The sequence below is a fragment of the Mobula hypostoma genome, chromosome 4 (genome assembly GCF_963921235.1).
Source record: "Mobula hypostoma chromosome 4, sMobHyp1.1, whole genome shotgun sequence".
In the NCBI taxonomy this organism is placed as follows: domain Eukaryota; kingdom Metazoa; phylum Chordata; class Chondrichthyes; order Myliobatiformes; family Myliobatidae; genus Mobula; species Mobula hypostoma.
This window is the reverse complement of record NC_086100.1, coordinates 119,551,781-119,568,286: the sequence shown is the minus strand read 5'-3', so window position 1 is coordinate 119,568,286 and position 16,506 is coordinate 119,551,781. Positions and strand designations below refer to the sequence as shown.

Here is a 16,506-nt window from a genome sequence, read left to right as displayed (position 1 = left end):
CCACCTGAAGAACAGAGGAGCTTTTGGAAGAAAGAAGAACTCTTCTCTAAAGCTTCCAATTCATTCCTATAATGAGGCAACCAGAACTGAACACATTACTCCAAGTGTGGTCCAACTTGGGAGTCCTTGTGCAGGATTCCCTAAAGGATAACTTGCAGATTAAGTCAGTGATGGTGAATCTGTGGAAATTATTGCCACAGCCACCTGTGGAGGCAGAGTCATTTGGGTATATTCAAAGCAAAGTTTGATGTTCTTGATTATTGAGGGCAGAGCGGGATTGAGTGGGATAATATTCAGCCATGATGGAATGGCAGAGCAGATTCAATGAGCTCCTATATCTAATGCACTAGCAAATGTTCAATAGAGCTTAATATTACCTCACAGCTCTTGAACTCAATCTCCCAACAAATGAAGACCAACACTCCATAAACCTTCTTAACCATCCTATCGACTTTCACGGCAACTTTTGAGGGATCTATGGATGCAGACTCCAAGATCCTTCTATTCCTCCACACTGCCAAGAATCTGCCATTAACCCTGTACTCTGTCTTCGACCTTTCAAAGTGTATCACTTCATAGGCTTCCAGATTGAAATCCATCTGCCACTTCTCAACCCAGCTCTGCATCCTATCATTGTCTCAATGTAAATTAAAACAAATCTCTCCACCAGTGGTTCCCAACCTTCGGGCCGCGAAGCATGCAGGGGTGCAGTGGTAGCCGGGACGCACCCAGCACATCTTTAAGAAAAGAGCCGAAATAAACAAGCTAATTAATTACGTGCTGGGAGACACCTAATTAATTTGCTTGTTTATTTCAGCTTTTTTTTATTAAAGATGTGCTGGGTGCGTTCCGACTACCACTGCATGCTTCGCGGCCCTGTATCGGTCCGCAGCCCGGAGGTTGGGGACCACTGCTCTACACCATCCACAACACCACCAACCTTTGTGTCACTCTGTGTCAGCTTTTAAAATCAGGCACTAAAATCCACAAATAACTCTTCCCACAATCTCAAACTCTGCAGCAAGTCCTGATGGACCGCACTTACTTCTTAAAACTGGTGCCAAAATGTTAGAAGCAGATGTTGTTCTCCTTTGAATAGAGAGGAAACAAGGGAAGATTTCACACAACTTTATCAAAATCATACTATGTTTTGATCACGTAAATATGTATTATGTAAACAAGTTTCCATTAGCAGGGAAGTAGGGAAGTCACCACCTGGAGTACAAGAGGTTTAAGTCTTAAAATATCTATAAAGGAAGCAATTTATTATCATTTGGATAACAGAAGTTGATTCAATAGCGATCTCAACCAGATATATGAAAAAGAAAACATTGCTGCTGAAAGGAAGTAGGACTAATTTGCTTCCCCCCATAGATGGAATAAGAGAGATGGACTGAATGCTTTCTCACTCCTTGAAAACAGACAAAAATTACATTTTAGATGCTCTATTAAAGAATGTCTGTGCATTTCAGAGGGTGTAAAAGCAATATATTTGAGCTGAGTATATTTGATTCTGTCACAGATAAATTTAGGAAACATTAACACTTAAAATTTTGTCTCCTGTGATGCTCAGCAGAGGCCATTAATCAGTGTTCACATGAACAAGACTCCTAGAATCTGCCCTGCACAAGCTTCCACGCTGGAATGCCCATTACCTTTTGTAGTCAAAATTCACCATTTCACTATTATACCTCTCTGGTAACTTAGAGTAGAAAATGCTTGGGAAAAACAGCTGTTTGTTTTTTTGTTGCCACACTTTTACAGGATTCTTAAGTATTAGTGTGTTATTAGGCTGTAGCAAAGAAGCAATTCACAATTTCTTTTAAATATACAAAAAATATATTTTCAGGTTATTCAGATATATATTATTCCAAATCAGTCACGAACCTTTCTTCAAAGTAGCTTGGTCACAGGACACAGACCACATGGTTCAAACCTGACTGTGCAGAAAAAATGCTCAATCCACTAATGTAAAAGACCATAAGACAAAGGATCAGAATTAGGCCATTCAGCCCATCGAGCATGCTCTGTTATTCCATCATGACTGATTTATTATCCCTCTCAACCCCATTCTCCTGCTTTCTGCCCATAACATTTGACACCTTGACACCAAGAACCTATCAACCTCTACCTTAATGAACTATCCTGTACAGCTGTCTGCTAAATGGACACATCCTCTGCACATCCACTCTATGTAGGCCTTTCAACATTCAATACGTTTCAATGAGCACCACCCCCCCACCACCGTTCTTAAAAAACTCCAGCGAGTACAGACCCAGAGCCATCAAACACTCCGCATACATTAACCCTTTCATTCCTGGGATTTCTCGTGAACTTCCTCTGGATGGGCTCCAATGCCAGCATGTCTTTTATTAAATATGAGACCCAAAACTGCTCACAATACTCCAAGTGCGGTCTGACCAATCCCTTATAAAGCTTCAGCATTGCAGCCTTGCTCTTGTATTAAGAGTCCTCTCGAAATGAATGCTTATATTGCATTTCCCCTCCATACCACCAACTCAAACTGCAAGTTAACCTTTAGGAAATCCTGCACGAGGACTCCCATGTCCCTTTGCATCTCTGATTATTGATTCTCTTCCCATTTAGAAAATAGAACATGCCTTTACTCCTTCTGCTAAAGTGCACTACATTCCATCTGGCACATTTGCCAATTCCCAAATCTGTCTACATCCTTCTGTAGAAAACCTGCTTCCTCAACACTACCTAGTTTATTTCAGTTGTCTTCTATTGGTTTTTAAGAGCTTGCCAATCTTCTACCTTCCCAGTACTTTTATTAATGCATTACTCTTCTGAATGCCATCCATTCACATTCACTCTTTGGCTTAATAAATATTTTGCAGGTGACCAACAGTTTTAAATTAGTAAGACTGGTCATCCTCACCTGAACCACACTACTTTTCCATAATATTTGAATGCTAGTGGCTTGGTTTATTATGTGCCTCCAAGTACCCCAAAACCATATCCTCAATAATGGACTCCAACTCTTTCCAACCACTGAAGTCAGGCTAACTGCGAGTGACAGGGTATTTTCACAATAATAGCAACTGGGAAAAAAGGCAGAGTAAATTTACATGTTTCTCAGGATCCATTCTGATGTTAATGGAATAAGTACAAGATCTCATCTAACAATAAGTCACAAAAAAAAAACCATAAGCAAGCTGTGGTAGCGATGAGCCAGAAGAGTTTCACCATCGATTTTTAAAAGTTTAATCTGACTGCTTCAGAATACATTCCATTTTAGGAAAAACATGACAAAATATTTTAATGAGAGATTGGAGAAGGTTAACAGAAAACTGTGGCATTTAAAGCTCTTGCATGTCTTAGTCATTATTTTCCAGAATAGCATTTCACCTATAAATTGGTATGTTAAAACTATTAAGGAAATGTACACTTGCTCAAGAATGACGTCTGAGGTATTAACATTTTCACCATGTGTACCTCAGCAGCGAATGTGGCAATCACATTATTCAACAGTTGGCAGTGCACCTTTTCTTAAAAGGACATTTTCTCACTCCTTAATGTTCTGAGACATCATCTTGATTCTGTATTTTTTGTAAGTCTACTTCATCTTTGTTTCCTTTCTGGGTAGAAATCAAATCTTTTACTGAGACTTTCTTCACTTTGATGTTTGGGAGCACTTTTAGATCACCATCCCATTCTCTTAAAAGAGGAAAAATAAGATCATTAATCAGGAAATCTATTTACATAACACAAATACTGAAATACTGAATACAAGCTGATTTTATGCAATATCTTCCATTAAATACCATTATGACTCAGTTAACATGCTTGACTCAATATCCATTCCAGCAGCTTGAGGTTGAAGTACATTGCACCAGCATGGCAATGATGGAGTCTTCAATGGGTGGAAAAGAACTACGGTCCAGAAGAAACACTGGACAATAAGAACTCAATTAATCTAGAGACGTACACTTCAATATTCTAAATGCAACAGCTCAATTAGCAGCATCCTGGTCTTCTACTTGAAAATTCTTCAATCCATATAATTTCATATGATGACCAGTCTTTTGCCCATATAGAATGTGCAAGATTTTAGACACTATTCTGAAGGTTCTATGCAAGCAGAATTTTAGCTTTGCTACAGGCATACAATGCCAAATTAATAATGAATTTAGCTACTTGCCAATTACTCAACTTTGGAAAGCAGACTGGTAATTTACAGTGTGATAGCATATACTCTAGAAGTTAATATTAAAGAGTGGGTACAATGCACGTAAGCATTTAATTTTTTTTTAAATTAGGTAGATCCAATTAAATTCTCAGGAAACATCCTAACACTGCTCTTTCCAAAATTTATGACACCTAATCTAATTAGAATACAGTAGGCCCCTGGCTTATGAATGGTTTCCATTCCTGGCAATTGTCCATAAACCATTATTTTCCCACAAGTCAGAAATAAACAATTACCCCCAAAAATACAAACACATTGCCTGAAATAGTTGAGCCTCCAGTTCCTGAAATACTACTTCATTTTCTCAGTTGTGCTTTACAATCATCATTTTTTATTTCATATTGCTCATATTGCATAACATTGCATACTCTTTCCAGAAAATATTCAATGAAAGATTATTTATTGAGATAGACTATGGAATAGGCCTTCAAGCTGTGCCACACAGCAACCCCAGATTTGACCCTAGACTAATCATGGAACAATTTACAATGAACAATTAACCTACCCACATCTTTGGATTGTGGGAGAAAACCAGAGCACCCAGAGGAAACCTACATGGCTACAGGGAGAACATACAAACTCCTTACAGGTAACGGCAGGAATTAACCTTGGTTGTTGGTACCATAAAGCGTTGGGCTAACCACAGTGTTACTGGGCCGCCCCCAATTATGCTCATCCTTTCATATTCTATAAATAAACTGATGGAATGTATACTATATCCAGTTATTAATGTATACATTAGGTAACTAGTTTGCTAGTTTGCACACCTGTAACTAACTGTCCTATCTTGAAAAAACTTAAAACTTAGAGGAATTTGCTTCAAATTGGACTTCTGCAACCCAGGAAGCCCGTGGGGCTTGCTTATGTATTTTCTCCACCCAATCTTAAAAGATGTTTCAAACAATTGTTAAGAAATTTCATTTTCACGGTATTTTAATCCATGACTAGTCCTCAGACGTCAGACTTTACAAATTACTGAGGCAATTCTCAAGGCATATTATATTTTTAAATTTGTTGGTTGAAAATTCAGGAAACAAACTCTAATACAGTATAAACATACCTGAAGACTTTTAGATGCTTTACATTGATAATATCAGGAATCTCTGTGGAATGAATAAACACAGTAAGTCAAATGTATATGATTTTTTAAAATTACAAGGCCTTTTCTCTTCTTTCAAAGAAATGTTAAATTTATCAATCACTGCCAAACCTTACATTTTAATTCCAAATTCTATATTTAATATATTTTATGCAGTTTTGGTCACCATTCTGCGGTACAGAAAACAAGCATTTAACATGTCTGAACCAAGAGTGGCAAAGGACACTGGCTTCTTTACTCTGGACTACAAAAAAAATGTAAGGCAGTACTCAAGCATCAAGCACCCTTAAAAAGTAAATAAGGTGAACACAAGTTGTTCAAATTTACCAATTTCAGAATCCAAGATACAAGAAAGAGGTTCACAAATGGATTTACTTGTTTTAAGCAAACAGCGGTGAATATAGAGAATAAACTGCCTGTCAAGGCAGAGAGGATTCAACAAACTTCCAATGCTATTATCTGAGTGACCAGGAAATTAAATGCATTTTTAGGACCTTGTAAACATTAAGATTCTCTACACAGTGGCTTCGTGGGTCATGAAAGGCCTAACTTGTGGATATCAGATCTTATGGAAATCTCCCCATCAACTTTAAACCAATTTTAAGAAAAGAAAGTTAGCTATAGAAATGTCTTTGAAAACATAGCAGATGGTTCCCAGTGGGAGGCCACTTAAGAAATTTGCTTTGGAAACTGATATGGTAATCTCTTATATAGCAATTCATCAATCAATGTAACAACTATTGATACTCCAAGGCTATTGAAACCAGTCATTAGATGTAAGACAGTCTGATTCTACATCATTGTGACTTACACCGGGAAAATAATAAATAAATGTTAATCAGCCTCATTGAGTTGTTCATATGAAAATGTTGGTTTACGGATAATTCTCAACAATGGAACCTTATCTAATCTGGGACTGTAATTTTGTAGATTTTTCTAATTTTGTTATTTTAAATATGTTTTTAAAGCAGAACAACGTTAGCATTACAACATGCTGTACACCAAAATTATCAAAAAATGAATTTCCCATTCAATGGTTATAAAACTACTTTGATATAATCCTGTATTGCTCCTCCTTTACACTCTTACCATTCAGGACTTCATTTAACAGATGGACACTTAGAAAGAGCACAGTTAACACAAGCAATCTATTTATTTGAGCAAAAATAGGAAATTAGAAATCCTTAACCAAACAAATATGCAAGTACATTAGGCAGGCAGCATTTCAAAGGATGATTGCTCATCCAATTCCCTTTCCAATGATTCACATAAATGATTTGAGTACATGCTATTCTCCAGAAATGGAGATTACATTGATATTTAATGGGTACACTTCTTGTATAGCTTTTAGTATAGAATAAATTGAGACTCAAAATATGGAAATTTGTAAACATATAAGTAAATATATTTTGCTAGGACGCAAGTGCTCAATCATTGTTGAGTGATTTTTAAGTCTACACCATTTTGTATTACAAAGAAGTGCCAACTTCATTTTAATTCTTTACACAAGGCAGAAAAAGAATGTGCATTGACAACAAGGAATGACGTTTTCTAAATGTGTATGCGGTTTTCTGGCCCATATTCAGCTGTATTAGATTTTCCTTTTTGTTCGATGTCCTTTAAATTAAAAGCTACGATAAAATTCCATAGAGGTGACGAATAATACAAAAGAAAGATAATCAAGACAAAAAGAAACGCATGCTCTTGTGCAGAATTTGATTCCCTGACATCAAGTTTATAAGAGTCTGGAAGGAAAGTACTTAGGAGGGGTGATTGATATGTTCATGGCCTAAGGTAGAAGGAGTCAATTTTAGAAAACCTAGCGCATTTATCTTTTTCAACATAGTCCCCTGCTACATTTACACACTTAGTCCAGCGGTCGTGGAGCATACGGATCTTGGACCTCCAGAAAGTGTCCACAGACGGGTGATTGGTAAGTTTGTGGCCTAAGGCAAAAGGAGATGAGTTATACAGCTCTCATTAAATGCACATGCAGGTCAACTCTTTGAGTGATTATGCAGAAAGTTTGAAGTTAATAATTCATCTCCTTCTACCCTAGGCCACGAACTTATCAATCACCCCTGCTGTGGACACTTTCTGGAGGTCCAAGATCCGTATGCTCCACAACCGCTGGACTAAGTGTGTAAGTGTAGGAGGGGACTATGTTGAAAGATAAATGTGCAAAGTTTTCTAAAATGGACTCCTTCTATCTTAGGCCACGAATTTATCAATCACCCCTCGTAATTTTTGCTCGCAACACAAGACATTACAAATATGGTGAGCTTGAGGTCAAATAATATCATTTTAAATTTAAAGGTCATTTATATTCTAAGAAACTATTAGCCGATACATTATGTTGAAATTAAATTCTGCCTTAAGTTAAACGTTCACTTCCAGCAACATATGTACACAGTAATAAATCTGACAAGGGAGGTGGGACTGGTAGAACTTTGACTTAAGTTTTTTGGAGAGATTAAATTTATAAATTAAACTTCCAGACAGGCAGAAAATATTGCAAACATTGATTCAATCAAAAATATCCCATCTATTACAAAAATATTGATCTTATCTTGCATTTTTAGAAATAATCACTTAAGGACAGAAACAAGACATCTCCTCAAGTTATGATTCACAGCATTTTTCAAACCATCATTCTCATGCACAACTGAAGTTAAAATGAAAGGCCAGGCTATTATTTCTTAAAGATTAATACAAACATTCCACTGAAGAATTTTAATAGAGCATTCTAATTTAGTCAGGCATTGGATTGCAGATTCATTAATTTAGTCTAAAATATATTTGGTCTGCACATATAAGTGCCAATAGATCAACAGGGGACCAAAGATAATACAAAAGGTGAACTGAAATAGAAGAAATGATTGAAAAAGAAAATTATCAACCAGAACAAATCATCAAGGCATGAACAGACAGTAAGAAACATATAAACCAAACATTAGCATATCAAAAGAAACTGAATGACACAATCAAGGTAGAGATTATAACCCCATTCCTCAAAGGAGATTGCCATAAAAGAATTCTAAAACAACAGAAAATGTTCAAATTAAAAAGAAGCTTGCCCAACAATGAAATGTGATAAACTAACATTCTTCCATGAAGGTCAGGTTTAAGCTTTAAATAACAAAGGCTCATCCATATTTCTGAAGTGATAGAACAACAATAAAAGCCATGAACACTAGAAAATCTGCAGATGCTGGAAATCCGAGCATCACACACAAGATGCTGGAGGAACTCAGCAGGCCAGGCAGCATCTATGGAAAAGAATACAATTGACATTTTAGGCCGAAACCCTTCGGCCATGCTTTGTTTATTCGGGTGGACATGCGTATATCTAAAGGCACTATTTACTCTATCTCAGGGCTCTGCTACAGAATGGAAAGTCTGAAGCATGAAAAATATTCATTAAAAACTCAGCATATACAGATATAAGAAAACTAATGCATTCCAAATATGTTCCAGCATTTTCTGTTTTTGGTGCAGAACTCAATGCTGGTGACAATATATAGTCACAATCATAGTGATAGTCATACTTTATTGATCCCGGGGGAAATTAGTTTTTATTACAGTTGCACCATAGATACTTAAATAGTAATAAAACCATAAATAGTTAAATAGTAATATGCAAATTATGCCAGGAAGTAAGTCCAGGACCAGCCTATTGGCTCAGGGTGTCTGACCCTCCAAGGGAGGAGTTGTAAAGTTTGATGGCCACAGGCAGGAATGACTTACTATGACACTCTGTGTTGCATCTCGGTGGAATGAGTCTCTGGCTGAATGTACTCCTGTGCCCAACCAGTTCATTATGTAGTGGATGGGAGACATTGTCCAAGATGGCATGCAACTTGGACAGCATCCTCTTTTCAGACACCACCGTGAGAGAGTCCAGTTCCATCCCCACAACATCACTGGCCTTACGAATGAGTTTGTTGATTCTGTTGGTGTCTGCTACCCTCAGCCTGCTGCCCCAGCACACAACAGCAAACATGATAGCACTGGCCACCACAGACTCGTAGAACATCCTCAGCATCGTCCGGCAGATGTTAAAGGACCTCAGTCTCCTCAGGAAACAGAGACGGCTCTGACCCTTCTTGTAGACAGCCTCAGTGTTCTTTGACCAGTCCAGTTTATTGTCAATTTGTATCCCCAGGTATTTGTAATCCTCCACCATGTCCACACCGACCCCCTGGATGGAAACAGGGTCACCAGTACCTTAGCTCTCCTCAGGTCTACCACCAGCTCCTTAGTCTTTTTCACATTAAGCTGCAGATAATTCTGCTCACACCATGTGACAAAGTTTCCTACTGTAGCCCTGTACTCAGCCTCATCTACCTTGCTGATGCATCCAACTATGGCAGAGTCATCTGAGAACTTCTGAAGATGACAAGACTCTGTGCAGCAGTTGAAGTCCGAGGTGTAAATGGTGAAGAGAAAGGGAGACAAGACAGTCCCCTGTGGAGCCCCAGTGCTGCTGATCACTCTGTCGGACACACAGTGTTGCAAGCACACGTACTGTGGTCTGCCAGTCAGGTAGTCAAGAATCCATGATACCAGGAAAGCATCCACCTGCATCGCTGTCAGCTTCTCCCCCAGCAGAGCAGGGCGGATGGTGTTGAATGCACTGGAGAAATCAAAAAACATGACCCTCACAGTGCTCGCTGGCTTGTCCAGGTAGGCGTAGACACGGTTCAGCAGGTAGACGATGGCATCCTCAACTCCTAGTCAGGGCTGGTAGGCGAACTGGAGGGGATCTAAGTGTGGCCTGACTATAGGCTGGAGCAGCTCCAGAACAAGTGTCTCCAGGGTCTTCATGATGTGGGAGGTCAATGCCACCGGTCTGTAGTCATTGAGGCCGCTGGGGCGCGGCATCTTCGGCACAGGGATGAGGCAGGATGTCTTCCACAGCACAGGAACCTTCTGGAGCCTCAGGCTCAGGTTGAAGACGTGGTGAAGTACTCCACATAGCTGAGGGGCACAGGCTTTGAGCACCCTGGTACTGACACCATCCGGTCCTGCAGCCTTGCTTGGGTTGAGACGTTTCAGTTGTCTTCTCATCTGTTCAGCTGTGAAGCCCACCGTGGTGGTTTCGTGTGGGGAAGGGGTATAGTCATGGGAGCAGGGTGGGGGACTGTGAGGAGGGGTAGGAGGAGAATACCCAATCATTCAAAACTATACCAATCCCACAAGAAAAAAATTTCCTCTCAATGCTGCAGTCTTCATCATGAACTAAAAAGAAAATGTTTTGTTTTCTTCAGATCATCTTTAACAAGTGAAAAAAAGAATATGGTTCTATTTATCAAGAACACTTACTCTGATAGCACCAAAGTAGTAGTCCCACTAACACAGAAAAATAACTAGATTAGAAATTAGCTGCCAAATATCTGGCTATGAAATTTATTAGCTTTATCCATTGTCAGTTTAAAATGAATGAAAAATAAAATGAAATTAATCAATACAATTAACAAAAACCATTTAGATAGATCTAATGAAACAATACATCTACTCAACTTTATAAATCACCCCATTTTGTTATGAGAGTCACTAAACCATATTAGGTTAATCTTTTAAACTGAACTTAGACAGGCATCCTTTCCAGCAAGTTTGTGATCATTCTTTTCCTTTTCTCCCATTACCACTTATCACTCAGATGCCAGCAGACACAATGGAAAGAGCACACTACTCGCAAACTTTCCACCCACTCAGACCCCCTCTCCATCTGAAACTGCATGAAACCAAAATACAAACAAGTCACCCAGGATCCTGATGTTACATAGAAACATAGAAAATCTACAGCACAATACAGGCCCTTCGGCCCACAATGCTGTGCCGAACATGTACTTACTTAGAAATTACCCAAGGTTACCCATTGCCCTCTATTTTTCTAAGCTCCAGGTACCCATCCAAGAGTCTCTTAAAAGACCTTATAGTATCCGCCTTCACCACTGTCGCCAGCAGCCCATTCCATGCACTCGTCACTCTCTCCGTAAAAAACTTACCCCTGACATCTGCTCTATATCTACTTCCAAGCACCAGCCGTGGGGAAATGCCTCTGACTATCCACACGATCAATGCCTCTCATCATCTTATACACCTCTATCAGGTCACCTCTCATTCTCCACTGCTCCAAGGAGAAAAGGCCGTGCTCACTCAACCTATTCTCATAAGGCATGCTCCTCAATCCAGGCAACATCCTTTTAAATCTCCTCTGCACCCTCTCTATAGTTTCCACATCCTTCTTGTAGTGAGGTGACCAGAACGGAGCAGAATACTCCAAGTGGAGCCTGACCAGAGTCCTGTACAGCTTTAACATTACCTCTCAGATCTTAAACTCAATCCCATGGTTGACGAAGGCCAATGCACCATACGCTTCGGTCAACCTGTGCAGCAGCTGAGTGTCCCATGGACTCGGACCCCAAGATCCCTCTGATCCTCCACACTGCCAAGAGCTTTACCAATACTATATTCTGTTAGAATACTATATTCTATCACATTTGACCTACCAAAATGAACCACCTCACACTTACCTGGGTTGAAATCCATCTGCCACTTCTCAGCCGTTTTGCATCCTATCAATGTCCTGCTGTAACCTCTGACGGCCCTCCACACTATCCACAACACCCCCAATCTTTGTGTCATCAGCAAATTTCCAAACCCAACCCTCCACTTCCTCATCCAGGTCATTTATAAAAGTCACGAAGAATAGGGGTCCCAGAACAGATCCCTGAGGCACACCACTGGTCACCGACCTCCATGCAGAATATGACCCGTCTACAACCACTCTTTGCCTTCTGTGGGCAAGCCAGTTCTTGATCCACAAAGCAAGGTCTCCTTGGATCCCATGCCTCCTTACTTTCTCAATAAGCCTTGCATGGGGTACCTTATTGAATGCCTTGCTGAAATCCATATACACTACATCTACTGCTCTACGATCAATGTGTTTAGTCACATCCTCAAAAAATGCAATCAGGCTCATAAGGCACGACCTGCCTTTGACAAAGCCATACTGACTATTCCTAATCATATTATGCCTCTCCAAATGTTCATAAATCCTGCCTCTCAGGATCTTCTCCATCAACTTACCAACCACTGAAGTAAAGACCCACTGGTCTATAATTTCCTGGGTTATCTCTATTCCCTTTCTTGAATAAGGGAACAACATCCGCAACCCTCCAATCCTCCGGAACCTCTCCAGTCCACACTGATGATGCAAAGATCACTGCAAGAGGCTTAGCAAATCTCCTCCCTTGCCCCCCACTGTAGCCTGGGGTACATCTCGTCCGGTACCGGTGACTTATCAAACTTGCTGCTTTCCGAAAGCTCCAGCACATCCTCTTCCTTAATATCTACATGCTCAAGTTTTTCAGTCCACTGCAAGTCATCCCTACAATCGCCAAGATTCTTTTCCGTAGTGAATACTGAAGCAAAGTATTCATTAAGTGTCTCTGCTATCTCCTCCAGTTCCATACACACTTTTCCAATGTCACACTTGATTGGTTCTATTCTTTCACGCCTTATCCTTTTACTCCTCACATACTTGTAGAATGCCTTGGGATTTTCCTAAATCCTGCTCACCAAGGCCTTCTCCTGGCCCCTTCTGGCTCTCCTAATTTCATTCTTAAGCTCTTTCCTGTTAGCCTTATAATTTTCTAGATCTCTACCATTACGTCATTTTTTTAACCTTTCATAAGTTTTTCTCTCCTTCTTGACTAGATTTTCAGCTGCCTTTGTACACCATGGCTCCTGTACCCTACCATCCTTTCCCTGTCTAATTGGAACGTACCTATGCAGAACTCCACGCAAATATCCCCTGTATATTTGTCACATTTCTACTGTACATTTCCCTGAGAAGATCTGTTCCTAATTTTGCTTCCAAGTTGCTGCCTAATAGCTTCATATTTCTCCTTACTCCAATTAAATGCATTCCTAACTTTTTTGTTTTTATCCCTCTCCAATGCTATGGTAAAGGAAATAGAATTGTGATCACTAGCGACAAAATGCTCTCCCACTGAGAGACCTGACACCTGACCAGGTTCATTTCCCAATACCAGATCAACTACAGCCTCTCCTCTTGTAGGCTTATCTACATATTGTGTCAAGAAGCCTTCCTGAACATACCTAACAAACTCCACCCCATCTAAACCCCTCACTCTAGGGAGATGCCAATCAATATTTGGGTAATTAAAATCTCCCACCACAACAACCCTGTTATTACTACACCTTTCCAGAATTCGTCTCCTTATCTGCTCCCCGATGTCCTTGTCACTATTGGGAGGTCTATAAAAAACACCCAGTAGAGTTATTGACCCCTTCCTGTTTCTAACTTCCACCCACAGAGACTCATTTCTGTTCAAAATGAAGCAAGTATTAAAAGAGAGAAGAGGGAAAGAGTGGAATTTGTTCCATTATGTCCAAATGTAAAACTACAATTAAAGGATATAAGTGTGGACTGGGAAGACTATATGTTTTTCCCCACCTCTTCTTCACCACCATGAGCACCACTTAGGTTTTCCTCATCACCCTACCTCTCAGCACTAATTTATACAAGTTCTTTCAAAAAGCATTTACCACATCGATCTCTGAATGAAGTCCCGTTATTCACACCTTTCCAGCTTTCTGTATTTCAGTAAATTCATTTCAAAACATTTTTATTTACTGCCAATTATATTCCCTCACGAAGCTTCCTCCTAGGTTTTGGTTACTCATTGCTTTCCAATGCACTGCTGATGAATGGCCTTGCAATCTGTTCTCATGTGTTGTGCTTCACTTCAAGCTTTTCTTCAAGGATAACCAGCATATCAGATAAAATATAGGCATTTTAGCTATTCATCCAAAGCAGGTGTTAGTTACCAGGTATTTATTAATACAGGGTCTAATGCCAATTTCTTTACTCTATATATAGAAAATTGATATAGCTTAGTAGAGTAGGTGCTAAATGCATTACATTCTTCTTGCAAAACCAATGATCTAATCAAAAAACAGACAAGAAAAAACTGTTACTCATACTTCCAGTGAGCTGGGCTCAGCCTGCCTTTCTGTGCTCTCTGTGTGGAAGTTAGCTGTTTTCTCTCCGGCCACTTGGGTTTATTCAAGATGCTCTGGTTTCCTTCCTATATCCCAAGATGTGGGTTGGTAATTTAGTGGTCACTGTTATTTCAAAATACCCTTGTGTAGGTGGTACAACTAAAAGAAACGTGGGGAGAAGAGGATACTTGGAAAATTAGCAAGATGGCAAAGACTCAATGGGCCAAATAGCCTTCTACCGTGTTTTTAGAAAATATTCAAAAAGGACATTTTATCCTCATATGCAGCCAAAAAGTGCCAAGGATTCTTGTTGGTTTGAAGCACTCCCAAGACTTAGCTGCTGAAAGAAAACCAAGTCTGCCTTCCATCTGTTTCCCTTCCAAAGCTTACCCAAGGCTCATAGTCAATGAAGCAGTCAGCCCAGTTTGGTACAACTAAAATTTGGGAAGATGCCTTGTGTCTAACAGACATAGGAAATTTTAACACTTATTAAAATGGGGCTCAGCCACAGTTACAAGGAAGACTTGGGTTTCTAAATTAAGCTGTACGCCATGTATACATTTCAGTGCTGTAAATCAGCTTACGCTAATTTCTAGTCCACAATATTTCAAGAAAACTAAAAAATGAAATGCATTTAAAAGACTGTCCTATATGTTAGTAGGGCTGATCAATTACCCAGAATACAAATCTGTTTTCTATCTAACAAAAAAAACTATCTTAAGCCATTATAGTCTCTAAAAAGAGCAACAAACTCACCTAGAGGCCTTGAAATTTTGATTCCATCTAAATCTTTAAACAACTGGGATAGACATAGCTGTTTTTCATCATTTTAATAGTACTGTTTATACAACTAAAACAAAATATAAATTAACGCTCAGCTGTGCTCAAGATAAGTTTGGACAGTCCAAGCATACACAGTAGATATATATTTTTAAATTTAGCAATACAGTGCAGAATAGGCCCTTCCAGCTGCACCACCCAGCAAACACTGACAGCCACAATTTAACCCTAACCAAATCACGGTGCAGTTGACAGTGACTGATTAACCTAACCAGTATGACTTTACACAGTGGGAGGAAACTGGAGGGTCTGGAGAAAGCCCATGGATTCATGGGGGAGGACGTACAGAGACTCTTTACAGAGGATGGAGGGATTGAACTCTGAACTGCGACACCTGACCTGTAATAGTGTCACATTAATCACTATGCTATCATGATGATGCAACTGTCCAGCAAGCAATAGCACCAGTAACCATCAGTAATACAGTTCCCAGTAATTACTTTTCGTTCCATTCCCTCAAGTCAATGTAAGCAAATGATTGCCACGTATTACACTACTCAAATACTAACACAATACTTCCTCCAAGCAAAAAGCAACTAATATTTGGGTAAATTAAGGTCAGGTGACAGATGTGTGGAGTTAAATTGCCTACAATTGTTGCATCAGAGAAAAATATTCAAATTACGAGCACCGATTGATCTCTAGTTCAAAAAGTGACAAAAATATATCTGTGCATCTGAAGTTGACTACTGGGGTTTGTCCAAATTAGCACGTGGAGGTCAGCCAGTGAGAACAGCGGGAAGAGTTTAAAAAGAAGACAGCTTTATAGAGCGGACGAAAGAGAAAAGGGAGACAGTGGGAAGGCTTTGGCTCAACGGGGCTTCGGTGATAATGGGTCGAGGCGAGGTAGGTTATCTGTTTAGAATACAGACAGAAAGAATGTGTGTGAGGCTGGTTTTCTGTGCTCGGTGTCAGATGTGGGAGGTCCTGCAGACTCCCAGCATACTGGATGGTCACATCTGCATTAGGTGCATCGAGCTGCAGCTACTTAGGGAAGGTGTTAGGGAACTGGAGATGCAGCTCAATGGCCTTCGTCTGGTCAGGGAGAATGAGGAGGTGATAGAGAGGAGCTATAGGCAGGTAGTCACACTGGGGCCTCAGGAGACAGATAAGTAGGTAACAGTCAGGACAGGGAAGGGCAAGAAGCAGATACTAGAGAGTACCCCAGTGGCTGTACCCCTTACCAATAAGTACTCCTGCTTGAGTACTGTTGGGGAGACAGCCTACCTGGGGGAAGCAACAGTGGTCGCGTCTCTGGCACAGAGTCTGGCCCTGTGGCTCAGAAGGGTAGGGAAAGGAAGAGGATGGCAGCAGTGAT

General features: G+C 39.9%; 1 protein-coding gene across 2 annotated transcripts in view; it reads right to left on the bottom strand.

Moving 5' to 3' along the window:
• Positions 1–852: 852 nt before the first annotated feature.
• The window catches only part of tma16 (translation machinery associated 16 homolog), a 40,036-nt gene continuing 24,382 nt past the window's right edge, over positions 853–16,506 (bottom strand). For both annotated transcript variants that reach the window (XM_063045035.1, XM_063045034.1), the window contains exons 6-7: positions 5,274–5,316; positions 853–3,681 (exon numbers count right to left, since the gene is read on the bottom strand). In XM_063045035.1, the coding sequence (XP_062901105.1) occupies positions 3,537–3,681; positions 5,274–5,316 (188 nt within the window). In that variant the 3' untranslated portion in view covers positions 853–3,536. The remainder of the gene's footprint in view (positions 3,682–5,273; positions 5,317–16,506) is intronic.